Source organism: Perognathus longimembris, chromosome 1, assembly GCF_023159225.1.
Source record: "Perognathus longimembris pacificus isolate PPM17 chromosome 1, ASM2315922v1, whole genome shotgun sequence".
NCBI lineage: Eukaryota > Metazoa > Chordata > Mammalia > Rodentia > Heteromyidae > Perognathus > Perognathus longimembris.
The window spans coordinates 65,804,815-65,826,724 of NC_063161.1; the positions used below are offsets into that span (position 1 = coordinate 65,804,815).

The 21,910-nt window shown below is 41.8% G+C and overlaps 1 protein-coding gene across 1 annotated transcript in view; it reads left to right on the top strand.

The window, feature by feature from the left end:
• Window positions 1–9,659: 9,659 nt before the first annotated feature.
• Window positions 9,660–21,910, top strand: part of LOC125349511 (Y-box-binding protein 1-like) — a 44,310-nt gene continuing 32,059 nt past the window's right edge. Inside the window, exons 1-2 of the mRNA XM_048343715.1 lie at window positions 9,660–9,736; window positions 18,453–18,517. Of these exons, the coding sequence (XP_048199672.1) occupies window positions 9,660–9,736; window positions 18,453–18,517 (142 nt within the window). The remainder of the gene's footprint in view (window positions 9,737–18,452; window positions 18,518–21,910) is intronic.

Sequence of the window (21,910 nt, forward strand, 5' to 3'; positions counted from 1 at the left end):
TCACAGGCCGGCTCCGGGGCAAACCAGTGTGAGCCTCCCAAAGCCAAGAAGCCTAGGTGAACGGACCTGGGAGGGCAAGGGGAAATACAGGAAGGAGTGTATTGAAAATCGCTGTGCATCCCTTTCATTGTGCACAATGAAGCATACACCTCAGCTCAGAGGTTTACAGTGTGCACCCTGACAACCAGGATTCCATCCAGTTTATCAGCTAAAGCAAGCTCCAGGCTTTCCAAGTCCCCACTGAGAACCAGAGCCTTAAATTTTCCAAATCTCAAAGCCAGAGACCCGACATTCGTTGCTCTGGGTTTTTAACGCCAGCAACCCAGCTCCCAGCAGCTAAGGTTGCGGCTCTGGTGCTGCCTCTCCTGAGCTTGGTGCAAACAACCCATCCCACTGCACCTGTGGTCAAGGCCATGGAAGGCAAGGAGAGGCTGCGTGAGAGAAGCCTGCCCTGGAGCGCAGTGCTGGAGCCAAGGGGAGAGCAGGCAGAAGAGAAATCGCCCATACAGACCCAACACCACTGAGAAATAAATGGAAGGGCCATGCCTGAGCTGGGACTCTATTCCCACCAATCACAGCCAGCCTTACATGTGCACGGCTCCCAGTTCTGCCAACCACAGTGTTAAAAATACCAATTTTAATGAACCATGATGCCCAAATAAGCCAATATTCTTATTAACTTTGAAATGTTTATTTCAATCATTGGCTAAGACACCTAATTCATAATTATAATCCAAAGAAGATGGTACAGTCTATTAATTGGAACAAAAGTTGTAGTTGTCCATACTTGCAGATACTAAGTAAATTTTGAGAATGAGCTATAAATTTTTTGAGAAATATGATATCGAATAAGTTTTAGTAATAATTTTAATAATGTATAGCTATAGATTTTGCTAGTCTCCATGAATCAAGTTCCAAAAATGTTTGAGCTTTTGAAGAACTTCTTTGTATGTCCTTGACAGTGTCCAACAATGCTCCTCAAATTGAAACCAGACCTCTGGGAAATGCTTATATTTTTTGGAATTGGTTATATTATTTGGAGATATTTAGTGAAATTTCCCAAGTAGAAGAACAAACACAAAACTTCAGCTCTTATAATTACTAACTGCAATTAGATAACAAAGGTTTCAGTCAGAATTAGATACTTTTTGGAGAACAAGGAAGAACTGAAAAGAAACCATGGGTATAAAAATTCAACACTAAAATCGTCATTGAGATTTCAGGTAATTTATTTTGTCATAGGCTCTTCTGATGAGGCTCCTATTTTTTTTTTGGCTCCTATTTTTAATTGGGTAAATTTATATTCAAAACTGAAGGGAATGGGAGAAAGATGGCGCCAAAAGAATAGGGAGGCACCCCGACTCGCACCAACTGAATAGCGAGCTGGGAAGTCCAACACGCAACACCCCATCAAGAACCCAGCAAAACCAGCATCCAGAAGCAGTGGAGAAATGCAGGAAAACAAAAAGGAGCAAAAAAGAAGAACCAAAAACCTACACGGAGCCGGAGATTCACCGGGGCACCCTCCCCCACCAGCCGACCCTGGCCCAAACAGGGTCAGGCTGGGAAAGGGGAACCCGGCGATCGGCAGACAGGCTGCCAGGAGCGCAGAATTCGTATAGCGGGAGACCCCACAGACACAAGGCAGGGTGCGGAGCAAGACACACACCGGCAGCGACGAGAAGGTCGGGTCCACACCGGGTTCGGACAAGGGAACCCAGCGCGGCAGAAAGAGGGAACGGGGAAGCCACCACGACACTTCGCCAACCCCTGAAGGGCCAACGGCTGCGCGGGACACACACACAAAGCAGCAAAAGTGAGTCCCCCATAATCCCTTCCCCCAACGGGAGACCCAAGCCTGAAAAGAAGCTAGATATCCCTCCCTCCCCCTCCCCACTCCCAAGGGAACAAAGAACCCCCAAATCAGGCGGGAAGCTCCCATCAGGCGCTGGGAAGCCAGTTTATCAGGGGAAGGGCGGAACAGCCCCAAGCCCCCAAAGGTTCCTGAACTGGCAGAACCGGCCCCGTCCCCTTCCCAACAGGGGCCGGGGGACGGCCGGCAGGGCAAGCCCCACCCGAGGCACCTGGACCTTGCGGACTCTTACAACTAAAATCACAGGCGCTGGTGGGCAATACCAGCCCAGCAGGGTCACCTGAGCCTGATCACGTCCCCCCTCCTCGCAGCGGAGGCGAGGTCTGAGGGTGCCAAGCCACACCCGGACAGTCGATCCCACTGGGCCCCACACATACTGCCTCCCCCAACGGGCTCGCAGGAGGGCGCAAGCACAACCCAACAAGCCAGGGCTCGCTCTGGGAGGCATATCCCGCTAAAGTGCCTGTTGTAGGGGACTCACAGTGCACAGGAGGGCGGGGCCCCCCGGCGAAAGCGCCCGCTCTGGTAGGCGTGCCCTGCACTGGTGGGCGGGGCCACAGCGACAGCACCTGCTGCCGTAGACACGCCTACACAGAAGGGAGGGAAGATCTACACAGACCTCCAGATGCACAAATCACAAAGAAACATAACTCAGTTCATCAAAGGACAAGCCAACTCGCCAGCTCCAAAAAGCAGCACGACTGAAGAGGAGATGGAGACTAAAAAAGCAAATGAGGCCATGTTAACAGGAATGATCGAAAGCATCAGAAATGAAATCAGAAAACAATTCCAGGAGTTTAGAGAAGAAATCTGGAAGGACACCCAAGAAGCCAAGAAAGAAATGGAAGCAAAAATGGATACAATGCAAGCCTCGTTTAAAGAAATGGAAGCAAAAATGGATACAATGCAAGCCACCTTTAAAGAAAATCTCCACATCCTGAGAATTGAAATGCATGAAAAAATAGATTTAAAATACAACTCTTTAAAGGAAGAAATTTCCACGATCAGAGCTGATATGACAACCATGAATAGCTCTCTGACATCCATAAACTCCACAATTGAAACCATAACAAAAAGAGTGGACCATGTAGAATCCAGAATCTCTCGCCTGGACGATGAAGCAGCTGACAACAACCAGAAAATGACCACACTCCAAGAAAAGGTGAAGCTTCAGGGAAGATTAATCCAGGAACTAATGGACAAAGACAAGAGATATAATCTGCGCATAATTGGAATAGAAGAAGGAGCCAAATATCAGAGCAGAGGGCTTAATCATGTTCTCAATAAAGATATTGCAGAAAACTTCCCCAATCTCACAGGGACCCCATCCAGATAACCCAAGCTTATAGGACACCTGGCAGGCCAGACCCCAGGAAAACCACCCCAAGGCACATAATATTCAAGACTACAGACCTCAAGATTAAAGAGCAAATTCTGAATTCAGCCAAAGCAAAGAAGGAAACTTTTTTCAATGGGAAGAGGATTCGAATAACATCCGACTTATCCACACAAACTTACCAAGCTCGAAGTGAGTGGAAGAACACCATCCAAGTACTCCAGAATAACAATTTACAACCTCGGATCAAATATCCAGCGAAATTGGAGTTCACATTCGAAGGGAGAACCAGATCTTTCCACACCAAAGAGGAGCTAAAGGAGTATGTGAATAAAAAACCAGCCCTACAGCGAATATTAAGAGGGGAAGCCCACCCAACAGAGATCGTAAAAGACACACAGACAGAATCAGAAAGAAACTTCAATAGCCAAAGTCCAGCAGAAAGACCAGCTCACTAAAGACAAGAAGAAAAAAAAAGAGGAAAAAACAGCCCAACAAGAAAATGGAAGGAGAAAAAACACCCTTATCCTTGATCTCTTTAAATATAAATGGCTTAAACTCCCCAATAAAGAGGAGCAGACTGGCAGAATGGATTCGCAAACAAAAAGTTGACATCTGCTGTCTACAAGAGACCCACCTTACAGCAAGGGACAAAAACAGGCTTTGAATGAAAGGATGGAGCAAGATCTACCAAGCAAATGCACCCACCAAAACGGCAGGTGTAGCCATTCTGATCTCAGACAAGCTGGACTTCTCTTTAAAGTCCACTCAAAAAGACAAAGAAGGACACTACATATTAATACAAGGAAAAATCCAGAATCAAGACATCACGGTGATAAATGTATACTCACCGAACAAAAGAGGCCCGACATATGTCAAGCAAATTCTCACAGAATTACAGAGCAAGATAGATGCAAACACAATCATAGTAGGTGACTTTAATACTCCTCTCTCTCCAAGAGACAGATCCAACACTCAGAGGATTAGTAAGGGAGCTGAGGACCTAAATAACACCATTTCCCAAATGGATCTAACAGACCTATATAGAACCTTTCACCCTACAGAGACCCAATACACCTTCTTTTCAGCAGCCCATGGATCATATTCCAAAATAGACCACGTCATAGCCCACACAAAGAACCACAGCAAATACAAAAGTATTGACGTCATCCCATGTATTATATCTGATCACAGTGGATTAAAGGTAACCCTCAACAACAAAGGAAACCACAGACACTATACACACTCTTGGAGGCTAAACCCCATGCTGCTATCCAACACTTGGGCCACAGACCAAATTAAAGATGAAATCAACGAATTCATAAGCCACAATGACAAAGAAAACACATCACAAAGAAACCTATGGGACACAGCTAAGGCAGTACTGAGGGGCAAGATCATTGCACTCAGCACCCACATTAAAAGGATGGAAGCAGAGCAGATGAATACCCTCACGATGAAACTAAAACAACTGGAGAAACAAGAAATGACAGAATCTAAAACGACTAGGAGGGGAGAGATCACAAAGATTAAAGAAGAGATAAATCTGATTGAAAATAGAAAGACCATTCAACAAATAAATAAGACTAAAAGCTGGTTCTTTGAGAAAACAAACAAAATTGACAGACCCCTTGCAAGACTCACAAAAAAAAGAAGAGAAGAGACTCATATACGTAAAATCAGGGACTCCACTGGAAAAATTACAACAAGTACACACGATATTCAAACAATCATAAGGAGCTATTTCCAAAACCTCTACTCAACAAAAAACAATAATTTTACAGAAATGGATCAATTCTTAGAGAAGTACAAACTGCCCAAACTGAACCAAGAAGAAATAAATCAACTAAATAAACCAATAACTTACGGTGAGATACAGGAGGTAATCAAGAACCTCCCTACTAAGAAAAGCCCAGGCCCAGATGGATTCACCAACGAATTCTACAAAACCTTTAGTGAGGAGCTAATACCAATACTCCTCAAACTCTCCCGCGAAATAGAAACAGAGGGAGAAATCCCAAACTCATTCTACGAAGCTAATATCATACTCATTCCCAAACCAGGCAAAGACCCAACAAAAAAAGAGAACTACAGACCAATATCACTAATGAACACAGATGCAAAGCTCCTCAATAAAATATTAGCTAACAGGATCCAGAAACTGATCAAGAAAATCATACATCATGACCAAGTAGGTTTCATCCCTCAGTCACAAGGATTGTTCAACATCCGTAAATCAATCAACGTAATTCACCACATAAACAGATCTAAAATTAAGAATTACATTGTTATCTCAGTCGATGCCCAAACAGCCTTTGACAAAATACAACATCCATACCTATTAAAAGCTTTGGAGAGAACAGGAATAGACGGAACATTCCTCAAAACAATAAAAGCCATATACAACAGACCAACTGCTAATATCATATTAAATGGAGAGAAACTTAAATCATTCCCCCTAAACTCAGGAACAAGACAAGGATGCCCACTCTCCCCACTTCTGTTCAACATAGTGCTGGAATCCCTAGCCATAGCAATAAGGCAAGAGGAGGACATCAAAGGGATCCACATCAGCAAGGAAGAAATCAAGTTATCCCTATTCGCAGATGACATGATCTTATATCTGAAGGACCCAAAAAACTCAGTACCCAAACTCCTACACCTAATAAACCAATTTGGCAAAGTAGCAGGATACAAAATCAATCCACAAAAGTCAGCAGCTTTTCTGTACACCAGCAATAGACAAACAGAAAAGGAAATTATGGAAACAATTCCATTTACAGTAGCCAAAAAAAGAATAAAGTACCTAGGGATCAACTTAACCAAGGACGTGACGGACCTATTCAATGAAAACTACAAAAATCTAATAAGGGAAATCAAAGAAGACACAAGGAGATGGAAAGACCTCCCATGCTCATGGGTAGGCAGAATCAATATAGTGAAAATGGCCATATTGCCCAAATTGTTATACAAATTCAATGCAATACCTATCAAAATCCCAGCCACATTCTTCACTGAAATAGAGAAACCAATCCATAAATTCATATGGAACAGCAAAAAACCTAGAATAGCCAAAGCAATTCTAGGCAAAAAAAATAGTGCAGGAGGTATCACCATACCAGACTTCAAGCTCTACTACAAAGCCATCATAACAAAAACAGCATGGTATTGGTATAAAAACAGATCGGAAGACCAGTGGATTAGAATTGAAGACCCAGAAATAAAACCGCACTCTTACAGCCAACTGATATTCGACAAAGGAGCTAAAGACATACAATGGAATAAACATAACCTCTTCAACTACTGGTGCTGGGAGAACTGGGCAGCCATATGCAGAAAACTCAAAGTAGACCCAAGCCTATCACCATGCACCAAGATCAACTCAAAATGGATCAGGGACCTCAATATCAGACCTGAATCCTTGAAACTACTGAAGGACAGAGTAGGAAAGACACTAGAACTTATAGGCACAGGAAGGAACTTCCTGAATAGAGTCCCAGGGGCACAACAAATAGGGGAGAGACTCAACAAATGGGACTATTACAAATTAAAAAGTTTCTGCACAGCTAAGGTCATAGCCACCAAAATAGAAAGACAGCCAACGATATGGGAAAGGATATTTACCAGCGCAGCAACAGACAAAGGCCTGATATCTGTCATCTACAGAGAACTCAAAAAACTAAGCCCCTCCAAGCCCAATAAACCTATTAGGAAATGGGCAAAAGAGCTAAAGAGAGACTTCACAAGAGAAGATATAAAAATGGCAAAGAAACACATGAGGAAATGCTCAACATCCCTGCTAGTAAAGGAAATGCAAATAAAAACAACCCTGAGATACCACCTCACCCCAGTTAGAATGGCCTATACTCTGAACTCAGGAAACAACAAATGCTGGAGGGGCTGTGGGGAAAGAGGAACCCTTCTCCATTGTTGGTGGGAGTGCAAATTAGTACAACCACTTTGGAGAACAGTATGGAGGTTTCTCAAAAAGCTCAATATAGACCTACCCTATGACCCAGCCATACCACTCCTAGGCATCTATCCTAAACAGCAAAACCCAAGATATCAAAAGGACATTTGTACTTCCATGTTTATCGCAGCACAATTCACAATAGCCAAAATATGGAAACAACCCAGATGCCCCTCCACAGACGAATGGATCCAAAAAATATGGTACTTATACACAATGGAATACTACATAGCGATTAGGAATGGTGAAATATTGTTATTCGCAGGGAAATGGTCAGAACTCGAACAAATAATGTTGAGTGAGACAAGCCTAGAACACAGAAAACAAAGGGGCATGATCTCCCTGATATATGACTGTTAACAAAGGGAGACGGAGAGACAGTAGAGACCAAGTCTGTGAACACTGTACATGTGCTTGATATATTGTATATTGCGTATGGGTCTACCTGACCTAGACAAGGGATGGAAAAACAGGTTGTAAGATATCACAAGAAATGTACACACTGCCCTACTATGTAACTGCACCCTCTTTGCACAACACCTTGTAAAAAAATTTATGTTCAATTAATAATAAAAATATATATATATAATAAAAAAAACTGAAGGGAATGAAATTGAAAAGCTTAAAGTTTTGAAGCATATAAATTTAGTAAATTCTCAAAAGAATCATAACAACTTTTTTATGTATTTTGCCTTGAAAAAATTTTTTTCAGAAAAATATACTCTAAACTGGTGCAAAAAGGCAGAACTTGTGAAAATATTTACCTTACAATATTTATGTATTTCATTATTTTAAAAAATAATAAAATGTATTCCAGGAAATTACTCAAGTTTTGTCAATGACCTGTAGAAAGAATATGTTCTCAGTTAAAAATAGTTCAATCATCTCTTAATTGAGTGGCAATTCGCCATAGCCAAGGTATGCAATCATCCCAGATGTCTCTCGGAGGACAAATGGATCAAGAAAATGTGGTATCTGTACACAATGGAATTTTACTTATCCATTAGAAAGAATGACATTGCACCATTTGCAAAGAAATGGAAAGATGTGGGAAAAATTACCTTAAATGAAGTAAGTCAAGCCCAAAGGAACAAAGGATTCATCTTTTCTCTTACGTGTAGAAGCTAGATTTAGCTTACAAACTTATAGGTAAATATGGGTGGTGTGTAAGTGTATACCAATGTATTAACTGAAGTACAGTAAATTCAAGGGAGATCTCAAACAGTGTAATTCCTTAGAAAGGCAAAATCAAAGATCAGCAAAATAAAACACCAAGAATCAGGTACTGATAAAGGATGGGGTGGAGTCAAGGGGAAGGGTGTAGGTGAATGAAGAGGAAAAGAGGGGGAGAATGCAGACAATAATCCAATATATATCCTACAAAATTAAGCAGAGTGAGGAGAGCAATAGATGGGGTGGGGTGGGTGAGAATGTTGAAAGCGGTGACATTGATCAAAATATATTGTACTCATAAACTACTTTGTTAAATGGAAATTCCTTTGTACAACTACTTAAAGATAATGATAAAAAATAAATAATAAGAATAGTTTACAGAGAAGAAATTTAGAAAGATGAAATTCAGTTTTAAAGAACATTGCAGGTTGTTATATGAAAAAAATTAATAAGGTAATATTGGAGAAGTAGTTCTAGAAAAATATCAGTGAGACAGTAATATTCATGATAAACACATTCCAGAAACTAATTAAGTGCCATTTATATTTACTAAGAATAAAGTTTTACTGTTATTTTCTCTATAGATGGTCATAGAAACAAGGATTTTATGTTAATTAAAATAGATAAGCCTTATTTTTTTTTCTGGTCCTGGGGCTTGAACTCAGGGCCTGGGTGCTGTCCCTGGGCTCTTTGTTGCCCAAGGCTAGCACCCTACCACTTGAGCCACAACTCCACATCTGGCTTTTTCTGTGACTAATTGAAGGTAAGAGTCTCATAGACTTTCCTTCCCCAGCTGGCTTCAAACCACAGTCCTCAGATCTCAGAAGCTTAGGCAGGAATGTCTGAGATTCTTATCTTATGAGGAATGTCTGAGAGTCAATTAACCACAAAAAGCCAGAACTGGAGCTATAGTTCAAGTAGTAGAGCTCTAGCCTTGAAGAATAAGCTCAGGGACAGTGCCTAAGCCCTGAGTTGAGTTCAAGTTCCAGAAACATCACAAAAGAAAGAAAATAAGGAAGGAAGGAAGGAGCAGCATGCAATAATAAATAAATTATATATTACATAATATATAATACATTTTATATTTTATCTAATATATTCTATGTATTATATTATTTGTCTATACATATATAAATAATCATGGAATTAAAGGAAAACTAAATCCTAAAAAGGAAACATCAATTAATAAATGGGAAAATGAACTAAAAAGAGATAATTTTCCAAGAAAGAGATACAAATGCTCAAAAAATATATGAGCATCATCATGCTAAACAATATCAGTGGCCATGAAGGAAATGCCTATCACAATGGCCTCTAGATTCCACCTCACTCCAGTCAGAATTGTCATTATTAAGAACCAAACAGCAAATGCCAGAGGATGGAGGTAGGGATTGGGATGGAGGGAGGGGCTGGGAGCCCCATGGATGAAGGATGAAGGGAAGGACTGGGAGTCCCACATTGCTGGTAGGAATGTAAACAGTGCAAGCACTATGGAAATCAGTACGAAGCTTCCTCAGAAAACTAAAACTCTCCTATCAACCAGCAATGTTATTCCCAGATAGTTATCTAAAGGAATAAAATCAAGATACAATAGAGGTACTCGATATCTGCTTTCTTTTTGAAACAATGGTGTTTTCTGGTGGATTTAAAGAATGGTTCCAAAAAATAAGAAACATTAGGAACTCAAACCAAGTGAAATGCTCAGGTCAGTCGGATTGAATTTAGAGAATATTTTGATATTCTGATTTTATACCATTTCAATTGCTGTACAAAGCATGCATAGTGTCAGCAGAGCTCAAACTGTCTCCAGAGAGTTTTAGAGGGGGGGGCAGTTGAGATTAACAGAGACCTGGGGTTATTCAGAGTGCCATAAGAAAGGACAATTCAGGAGCTGAATTTCTTTTGGGAGTGAGTCTATTAATGGAATTCCTTTTGCTACTTAGCACATAGTTTGGTTTTGGCCCAAACATTTTATTTACATGTAAATTTTTATTTTATTATAAAAGGAAAATGTCATTGCTTAGATTAGGTCATTTTGAAATACAAATGGGTTCTACTATCCTCTGAAAACATAGATGACAACAACAACTATGTGTGTATGTGCTTGTGTGTGTGTGTGTGTGCCTAGTGACATTAGGTTTGCAGTGTCATTTTCGATCTTTTCTTCTTCCAAATTTGACAACCTGAATGCCATTGCATTTTCCTTCAATTCCTACATTTACTTGTATTTTTTGGTAATGTTCTTTAAATTATCTTTAACTTTCCCATCTTTTCTTTAGGTGAAAAAGTTCAGATTTTTACTTAATTCATTAATAAAATCTTGACTATTTCTTTTTTTTTTTTTTAGTCTGTAAAGTTTATTTTATTTTTTTTTCTTTGTTCATTCTTACTTTTTTTTTTTCTCAAATTTTTATTATCAAACTGACGTACAGAGAGGTTACAGTATCATACGTTGGGCATTGGATACATTTCTTGTACTGTTTGTTGCCTTGCCCTCATGCCCCCCTCCCTCCCCCCCTTTCCCTCCTCCCCCCTGGTGTTCAGTTCACTTACACCAAATAGTTTTGCAAGTATTGCTTTTGTAGTTATTTCTCTTTTTTTACCCTGTGTCTCTCGAATTTGGTATTCCCTTTGAATTTCCTACTTCCAATACCAGTAAACACGGTTTCCAATATACTCAGATAAGATTACAGAGATAGTGTAGGTACAAACATAGGAAGGTGATACAAAACATTATCTATAATAGAAACTACACATACACATAGGACGTTGAAAGTGGTTACAACTGTGATATATCACTTGTTTCCATAACATGGAGTTCATTTCAATTAGCATCATCTTATGTGTTTCTAAGGGTATAGCTATTGGGCCTTGTGATGCTCTGCTATGGCTTGCCTAAACCTGTACTAATTATTCCCAATAAGGGAGGCCATAGAGTCCATGTTTCTTTGGGTCTGGCTCACTTCACTTAGTATAACTTTTTCCAAGTCCTTCCATTTCCTTACAAATGGAACAATGTCATTCTTTCTGATAGAGGCATAAAATTCCATTGTGTAAATGTACCACATTTTCCTGATCCATTCATCTATGGAGGGGCATCTGGGTTGGTTCCAGCTTCTCGCTATGACAAATTGTGCTGCGATGAACATTGTTGTGCTGGTGGCATTACTGTGATTTTGTTTGTGGGCTTTTGGATAGATACCCAACAGTGGGGCTGCTGGGTTATAAGGGAGTTCTATATTGAGCCTTCTGAGGAATCTCCATACTGCTTGAAATCTTGACTATTTCTAAGGAAAAAAGATGTCACTTTTCATGATTCTTTCTGTTTAATCAATTGCCATAGACTCACATTCTTTTCCTTTATTTGCATTTTCAAGAGATAATATGATAATACTTTGTTTTCCCTATTGTTTCCAGATTGTCTTGTGTCCATTAGTTCTGTCTTTCTTTTTGTGTTGTGCCAGTCCTAGGGCTCAAACTCAGAGCATGGGTGCCATCTTTGAAATGTTTTGCTCAAGGCTTGACCTCTACCGGTTGAGCCACAACTCAACTTCTGGCTTTTTGGTGGTTAATTGGAGAGAAGAGTCTCACAGACTTTCCTGTCCAGGCTGGCTTTGAATCTTGATCTCAGCCTCCTGAGTAGCTTAGATTACAGATGTGCGCCATGAGCACTCTGCTCCATCCTTATTTTATACTTTATTGCTTTAATTAAACCCTTGTGTTTTTGTTGTTACATTATTCCATCACTAACCAGCTTATTTCTCTATTTGTTGAGGAAAAAATTTTCAAGATACAATCAAGATCTTAATGTCACATCATCCAGACAGTTTTGAGTGAATTTCTGTGCTGACCATTCATATCAATTGAAAGGAAATGGACTGGCCAGTTGCTGGTGGCTCCAATTAAGCAACCCACAAAAAAAACAGGACTGAAGATGTGGCTCAAGTGGTAGAGCACCAGCCTTGAGTGGAATAGCCAAACGACAGAGGAAAGGCCCTGAGTTCAAGACCCAGTACCAGCACGTTATTAAATAAAACTTCTATTAGAAAACAACAACAAAACACATGCTCCTTTTCATTATCCTTGTGTATCACTAATGGTGCCATAAATCATACTGCTTATGTGGGATAAAGGATGCTCCTGCTCAGGATCACAAGCCCTAAGTTCTGGCAGGGAGGGAGGGAAGGGGAGAGAGAGCGAGAGAGAGCGAGAGAGAGAGAGAGAGAGAGCTATTTAAAATCCATTTTGAGAAATGTCCTAATTTCTGAAGTTGGTATTTCCTAGTCATGCTGAAGGCCCTCTGCTCACTCACCTCTAAGGCAGGTGAGATTGGCTTATGTTTGCTATACCCCAAGGTGTTTTCTAGTTATAGTTAGAGTTTCTATGCCATTACAGATCAGAGTCCCTGATACTTTTATAATGTGCTTCATGACTCTCTAAATTCACCCTCACTCACCCACTCTCCACCTCAGGACTTTACACTCAAAGGGATTTTACTTCAAAATCATTTTTTAATGTAAGAAAGATTTCCATTCAAATCCTGTTTTACTATTTAGTGAAAAAGGAAATAGTAACAACTCTACCTCTCATCCTGTGATAGGAAGGTAGAAAAAAATGGAGGAAATCGATATCTCATTTCTTATAGACAATGTAAATATCTATATTCTATAGACAATCATAATTTTCTTTCATTTTTATAAATACCCAATTATACCTTTTTTTTAGGTTTATAAGGAGGTTTATTAGTGGGGCCAGGCATTTATTAGTGGGGGCAGTCAGGCATCCCTGATTCGTCATTTGGCCAGGTACCATCCAAGAAGTGACAGTTTGGTTGGTAAAGGTCCTCATCATTTCCATGAGAATGGTTATCAGAGCCAGTGGGTATCATAGTCTCCTCTGGCTACCTCCTGCAGCTTGGGCACTGGGAGCTGGGGTCACTGGGGCTGGGGTCTTCAGGATCCAGATCTGTGCTGGGCAGAGCATATGCCTGCTTTTTAAGAGCCCTTATTTTGTGTGTGTGTGTGTGTGTGTGTGTGTGTGTGTGTGTGTGTGTGTCTGTCTGTCTGTCTGTCTGTCTGTCTGTCTGTTTGTGTCTGCATCTGTATGCTAGTATGGACTTTGAACTCAGGGCCTTATAATTTTGCTTAGCTTTTTCCACTCAAGGCTGTAACTCTACCACCACACCTCCAATCCAGCTTTGTGCTGATTCATTGAAGATTAGACTCTCACAGACTTCCCTGCCCCCTGGCTTTGCACTGGGATCATCAGATCTCAGCCTCCCTAATAGCTAGGGTTATAGGCATGAGCCACTAATGATCAGTTTCTCTATGGAATTTGAACACTAAGAGCCAATAGCTCAAACTCAGTCTCACTTCTTCTCAACCTTGTTTCTTCCCATCTGTTTTCACTCCAGTGCTTAGAAGACATCATAGTTTGGCACTTATCTTCAAACTTTGCTCTGGAAATATCTAGAAGCACTTGTGAGCTCAGGTTTCGTCTTTGTCGCCATCTTTTTCCTTACCACATTGCTTCACATTCTGCCCTTTAGAGTTGTTGACCTTTGAGTGTTTCCGAACTTACATAATCTATTTGTTCTTCTCAGGGTAACCATGTAAAATAGAACAAATACAAATCCAGCAGAGTGGGCAGCACACAGCTATGTATTTGCCTGTTAAATCATCTATTCCCAAGAACAATGGTTCACAGAAATTCAAGACTGCATGTCCCAGTGAGGTCATCTTATCTGTGCCATGCCAAAGAAGGCTCAAGCCTAGAACATCACAGCCAAACTGCCATTCATTTCCAGCTCTGCCTTTTGATGTTTGAAAGATTGTATCTGTTGCTGGATTTTTCTTCTAAACAACCAATTGATCTGAAAGTTGGAGCATGGCTTGGTCCCCAGGCCCTTGCTGCAGTGTGCAGAGGACTCTGTCTATAATGCTTGGTTCTTCCCTGAAGAAATCTTAATCAGGAGTAATTCACCAGCACAGCTTTCATAAGGATCAGTCAAAGCTAATGCCAAGCAAATAAGCTCAAATCATTTCTGAAATCAGAAGTAGCCAATGGGGACAAGATACAGCACAAAGATGGAATGACTGGGAAATGTGCCAAATGAATAGTGTGGTTGTTCCCATACCATTTCCTAAATAATCTCCATGGCACAACAGACAGACAGCTAGAGCTTAGAAAACTGCTACATATCCCCATGTCTCCCCTAAAAACACCAGGATGTGAAGAACAACATTAGCATATTGACTCAACCTTACCAGAGGAGAAGTTGAAATTTCATGACAATGGACTTCTTTTTGATGTGTCAGCATTAGGCCTTGATTATTCAAGTATCATTAAAAGGAAAAGAAAGAAAAAGAAGGGAGAGCGGGCAGGAGGGAGGAAGAATGTGCTCATGCCCAGGTAACTCAGTAACTAACTCCACCTTACACTCATCCTAAAACAGAACAGAGGGAGAAAGAACAGCCAACTAGACCGGAAGAAGGTATATAACTGAGGAGTGAAGAGCAGATACCACAGCAAGTTTTCTTTGCATAGTTTTAGGTATTTGCTGACTGTGTCCAAATGCAGCCGATAGGACTGTGTGCCTTATCTCACTGATTATTCACAAGAGTTTGAAAGAGTGAATGACGGCCAGGTACTGGTGGCTCAGCCCTATAATCCTGGCTAGCCATGAGGCTGAGATCTGAGGATGAAAACTTCAGCAGAATAGTCCAGCACATTCTATCTCCAACTTACCAGTAGAAAAAAGGTCTAGAAGCAGAGTTGTGGCTCAAGTGGTAGAGCACCAGGCTTGAGTGCAAACACTAAGGGACAATATGAGGCCCTGAGTCCAATCCCCAATACAGTCACTCTCCCAAAAAAGGTGAATTATAGTCAGCAACATAGCAAGGAGGACATGTGATTAAAGTTTGGTATCTCTTAGGACACCTCCAGACTGTGGCTACTCCTCACACCTTTCTTCCTGTCTAGGTCCTGTCAAGGACACTGTGGTCCAGGGCTGCCTCATCCTCCCCTTGAAAGTCAGCCTTGTCCCATATCCCTCTCTCATGAAGGTCAGCCTGGCCTTCCCCCATAAAGGTCAGCCTTTTCCTCCCTGTAAAGATCAGCCTCGTCTCCCCATGGCCAGCCTCATCCCCCTATGGTCAGCCTCATCCCCCCATGGTCAGCCTTGTCCTCCCCATGAAGGTCAGCCTTGTCCTCCCATGAAGGTCAGCCTCATCTCCCCTATGACAGCCTCATTCCCCCATGGTCAGCCTCATCCCCCCATGGTCAGCCTTGTCCTCCTCGTGAAGGTCAGCTGTCCTGTCGGTGGTCCTCCCTTCCCCCCTCCCCCCGGTGAAGGTTGGCCTTGGGTCACTGACAGCCTCCTGGAGGGAGGTCCCTGGGTCACCTGTGACACACAGGGTCCAGGACAATGAGCATGCCACCCACTCCGTGACAATGCATGACAGGCTTTGCGGGTCCCTGGCCTGAGCCTGACCCCTCTTCAGAACTGACTGTGCTCAGCTCCAGTGAGCTCGGCAAAGACGGTTCTGAAGCCATCCTGCCCCTCTGCATGCCAGTGCGCTCCTCCAGTGACAGGCTTCACGCAGGGCTCCATGTGGGGCTCCACGTGGGACGTGCCTCCTCCCGACCCCAGATCCCCCAGCGGGCTCACACACACTGGGGCTTGAACTCAGGGCCTCACACTCTTGCTTGGCTCTTCTGCTCAAGGCTGGCACTCTACCACTAGAGACACACCTCCATTTCCTACTTTTTGATGGTTATTAGAGAGAAAAGGTAAGAGTTTCACAGACTGTCCTCTCCTAGCTGGCTACAAACCGCAGTCCTCAGATCTCAACCTTCCCAGTAGCTGGGATTACAGGTATGAGCCACAACACTAAAGCTAAAGAACACTTTCCTAGTCCCAGCTTCAGCCAATGTTAGCAGATTGCCCCTCCTTTAAAGAATTCTAAAGTCAGACAGTAACCAAAATAATCATTTTCCATTTTATTGTTTTTTAAGACAAGTCCCAAGTTGTTTCTGCCATTCTAGAAACATTACCAAGACTTCAGTCACTGCCCCTGGCAGGACACCCAACTGCGAAATCCTCTCCCAACCATCTTCCAGAGGCGGCCTACCTGCATCTCTCCTCAGGATATTCAGTCCAGTCAATGTTGATGTTTTCAACAACTTTCATTATAAATAAGCTTATACCTCACTCTCTAGCCACTCACTGAAATAACAATGTGCATTTTTTGTTGTTAAAATGGAAAGAACTGCCATCTGGTATCTTTTTCACTAAAGAGATTTCAATTGCTGTTTAACCTAATTGCTTTATTTCTATAGAAACCAAACTTACCACAAGCTTTTCCTTCAAGTCAAAATAGCATTCAAAGGAGACACAGCTAGGAGCAGCTCAAAGCCCAGTTTGGCAGTCTGCTTTTTCTTCTTCACACAAACACCATGCATGCACAAACTGTTCAGTGGGCGCCCACAAAGCCCAATGGCCTATGCTCTCTCCAACTTCTGCAGCAGCCTCTGCTGTGACAGGAAAGAAGAATCTCCATCAGAAGAGACGTCCCCTTCCATATTCAACTAGCCAAGAGACAAGCAGCGTTTCCTGATGGACTTCAATGGATACTTTTTCTCCCTAGACTCAGTTAACATTGAGATTTTGTTTTTGTAGTTATTTTGGGTTTGTTTGTTTTTGTGCTGGCACTGGGGCTTGAAATCAGGGCCTGGGTGCCATCCCTTAAAAAGCCTTAGCTTTGCCAGGTGCTGGTGACTGACTCACTCCTGTAGTCCTAGCTACTCAGGAGGCTGAGATCTGAGGGTTGCAGTTTGAAGCCAGCCCAGGCAGGAAGGTCAATCTCTTATCTCCATTGAACCACCTGAAAACCAGGATTGGAGCTGTGGTTCAGTGGTAGAGCATTAGCCTTGAGAAAAAAAAATCTCAGGGACACTACCTAGGCCCTGAGTTCAAGACCCATAACCAACCAAATTTTTTTTTTAAGCCTTAGCTTTTTCACTAAAGGCTGGCACCCTAACACTTGAACCACAGCTCTACTTTCAGCATTTTTTCTAGATGGTTCATTAGAGAAAAGAGTCTCAAGGACCTTCCTGTTTGGGCTGACTTTGAACCTTGATCCTGGGGTCTATGGCTCAGGATTACAGGTATGAACCACTAGCACCTGGCTCACTTTGATATTTTCTTAGAACTGACTTCTATACCAATTTCAATAGATGTCTGAAAACTTTTCTTGTTTTTTAAAGACTTCTTTTAATGAGAGGAAAAATACAGAACATTTTATTTTTTGTTTATTTTGTTATTTTTAGTATCCTCAAGGAGCTGAACAAACAGGTTTCACTTCAACATGTCAGGTTATTAACACAATGCATCTTGATCAATACCACTCCTTCCATCATCCCCTCTCCCCAACCCCACTATCCCTTCAAGTTCCCTGGTTCAATTTTCACATGTGTATATCAAATCTTACATCTTATCCTTTTATATATCAACTGACAAAGTTTGTCCATAGGAAGACAAAGAATGTTTGTTGAACGATATCTTTGTTGTTAGTGCACACTGAGATGGCTAATTATAGAGAAAGGTGTGTGTGTGTGTGTGTGTGTGTGTGTGTGTGTTTCACTTTATTTCAACATATTTATTTGCTTGTAAAAAATACAAGAGGAAGATAATTCATGAGGATCTTTTCAAGATCAGAAAATGAGCTCAGAAGGAGAGGTAAGACTGTCTGGCTTGGGGATGAACATTTCCAACCCATCTCTGCTTTCACTGTGTTGGTTCAAAGCCTGGCTCTGAACAACATATGTAGGCAAATTGGGCAAATTGCTTATCTTTGCTCTGTTTTCCCAACTGGGATAATAAAAGAACCTGCTTATTAGTGGTATGGTAAAGATTGGATGAATTCATGTGCATAAAACACCTAGAAATATTTGGCCTACAACAAATACCACACAAATAATTACTATGATTAGTTGTAGACGACCAGGAAGTAAGACTAAAACAATTTTCCTAGTATACTTACAGCTGAACTTGATTTCACCATAATTCTCTAATGTAATGTATTATTATTCTTTTTAAGACTGGACATCCTTACCCCGGAGGAGTTTGAAGCGTTTCATGTCATCCTTACAGCAGTTTCTTCAGGTAACAGAGTGTATCCTCTGTGGAAGATGAGGAAACTGAGGAATTAATTGTATAACTGACTTAATTAGGGGGGCAGAGCCAAGTGTTCAACCTATGTTGTTTGATGTTCAGCCAAAGGGTCCTTTTAACTAAAATGTTTTTGCTCTTTCAAGCTACTTCAAATCCATTTGCCCTCCGAAGGTCTGAGACCTCTGCCTTCCTGCTTTTCTATTAGTTATATTTTCCACCAATACATAGTTCCCCTTCTGGAAATCCCCTGAAAGGTGGTTTTCAAAGAGAGAGAGAAATGACAAAGGCTTGTGTGAGTGAGAGCCTCTGTGGCCGCCCTAGCAGACATGACAAGCTTTCCTTATTTCCATTTCCCTTATTTACCCACAAGAAGGCAGCCTGGCTCAGGGGACTGGAAACACAGAGCAGAGCGCAGCTTAGAAAGGGGAGATTCGAGAGGCAAAGGAGAAGAATCAGGTATTAACTGAGATATGGCAGAGTCAAGGGAAAGCTCCGTGTAATTCCTTAGAAAGGCCAAAGCAAAGGGCAACAAAACAAACACCAGGAAACAGGAAGATGAAAGAAGGGGAGTGGAAAGGGGGGAAGGTAGAGGAATTAAGAGAATATGGGGGGGGTGCAGCCAAAAATTAAATACATATTCTACAAAATGAAGAAACCCGGGGGAAAGGGTGGGGTTACCAAGGATGGCTTAAAATGATGGAAGGGGTGACGTGGACGGAGGAGCACATGTGCATAAACTGCTCTGCTGAATGGCAACTCCTCTGTGAAAGTGCTTGAGACAATAAAATTCAAAGTGAACAAAATAAAATATCTTGTAAAAGAAACACATTTTCTAAGCTTGACTTTCTGGGCTACCCCATTCCACTAGTCCCTTCAAGGGAAGCTCCATGATTTACACTCCCAGGGTTCAACTTCAACAAGTCCATGATTTCCAGAAAGTTTGTCCCCACACACACCCCCACACCCCATGCAACTCAGAGAACAGTGATAATTTTGTAAATTGTTTTCACCCACTTCACCTTTTATAAAAGGGACAGAAATCTTGTGAGAATATGTAGAAGAACGGCTTTCTTTTATTTATGTTATTATTTTATTTTATATTATTTGTTTTTACTATGTATATGTGTGTATGTGTGTGTGCACAGACACGCACGCACACTGGCCCTGGGGCTTGAACTAGGGCCTAGGTAGTGTCCCTGAGCTTTTTCATTCAAGGCTAGAGCTCTACCACTTGAGCCATACCTCAACTTCTTGCTGGTTAATTGAAAGTAAGAGTCTCATAAACTTTTCTGCCTAGGCTGGCTTCAAACTATGATCCTCAGAGTAGTTAGGATTACTGGCATGAACTACCAGTGCCCAGCTTTATTTTGTTTTATCTACTTCACTTTTATTGATTTTGCTTACTGAATATTATATATTATATATACATACATATGTTAGATATATGTATAGATAGATAGATAGATAGATAGATAGATAGATAGATAGATAGATAGATAGATAGATAGATAGGTAGATAGATAGATAGATAGATTGCTGCTGTTTGCAGAGTAGGGGTTTGTGTCTGCCCTTACTTGGGCTTCAACACAGTGCTTGGGCTCTGTCCCTTAGTTCTTTGACTCAAGACTAGTCCTCTACCACTTGAGTCGCAGTTCTACTTCCTGTTTTCTTCTGGTTAATTGGAGACTTTCCAATTCAGGCTGGCTTCAAACTGTGATCCTCAGATCTCAAAGACCTAAGTAGCTAGGATTACAAGCATGAGCCAATGGCACCTGCTTATCTATTTAGTTTTTTATTCTGTTTATTATTTATTTAAAGATGTCTTGCTTTGGATCTCAGAAAATACACAGATGAAGATTAAGAAAGGAGAGGCAGAAAATGACATGAAACTGGGGAAAATCCTTCCCACAGGTTCCATTAAGGCTTAGAGTTGAGGCTTCAATTGTGACTCATACCCTCTGAATCCATTTTACTTCAGTATGATACATAAAGAGGGTTGTTAGTAATCCAGCTCCTCAAAAACAGTACAACCAAGCTGGGTGCCTGCAGCTCACCCCTCTAATCCTAGCTACTCAGGAGGCTAACATCCGAGGATCATGGATCAAAGCCAGCCAGGGTAGAAAAGTCTATGAGACTTTTAATCTCCAATTTGGCACCAAAAAAGTCAGAAGTGGAGCTGTGGCTCACATGGTAGAGCCTTGAACAAAAATACTCTGAGACAGCAGGCCATACGTTGAAGCCCTAGGGTAGGCACAAGACAAAACAAAACAACAACAAAAAAAACACCTACCACAATACAATCAACTTCCACAGAGCTGGGAGCTGACATCACAGGAGCAGGGAGAGGAGGTCCTGTGGGCCCTGGGTTTGGTTCTAGGTCTGCACCCTGAGCTCTGTTGGAAAACAGGGGACCCTTCCGGGAGTGGGCATCTGCCCTCTGGGAATGATCTGGACTTCCTCAAACACCTCCAAGTACTCTTCAAATGTTTTGGGTTCTGTCAAGCCCAAAAATGTGCTTGACCTGCCTTCTCGTCCCTCCTGAAACCCTTGTGTGCTTCAAGGGGAAAACATGACCCATATGTTTCTGATATACTTACACTTAACTCATCAGAATATTGTTCTGTGAAAAGCACTACAGGGCTAGGAATCTTTAGTACTTTTAATGGATTTTTTAAGGTTTTAATTTTTTTTTCTTAGAAACAGGAAGTCCTATTGGGGCCAAAAGTTAGTAGAAAGAACTAGAGCTCAGAAAGGAAGGAAGGAAGGGAGGGAGGGAGGGAGGGAAGAAAAGAAGGGAGGGAGGGAGGAAGGAAGGAAAGAAAAAAGAAAGGAAGGATGGAAGGAAGGAGAAAAAAGAGAAGAGAGGAGAGGAGGAGAGAAGGGAGAGAAGAGCACTTGGCACTGGGTGTGGAGAGCCAAACACACAGCAAGCCGTTCAGAGTTCTGCAGGCAGAAGGCGTAGAAACAGAAGCAAGCCCGGGGCAGACTTACACCATGACAAAGCTGCTTCCATCCAGCACTTGAAGAGCTGTAAATCCCCTCAGGAGTAGGGCACAGTGATGCATGCCTATAATTCTAGCTACTCGGGAGGCAGAGATCTGAATGTTCCAATCTGAAGCCAGCCAAGGCAGGAAAATACATGAGACTCTGATTTCCAATTAACTCCTCCCTCCCACCCCACCCCACCCCCAAAAAAGCCAGAAATGGAGTTATGGCTCAAGTGGTAGAGCACTAGCCTTGAGGGAAAAAAAAAAAAAAAAAAAAAGAGCCCAGGCCCTCTGAGCAAGCCCCAGGACCAGCACTAAGGGAGAAAAAAAAGAAAAGAAAAAAAAATCTACTGGGCCAGTAAGCTCTGGTGATTATGTTACATAAAAGCAAACAAAC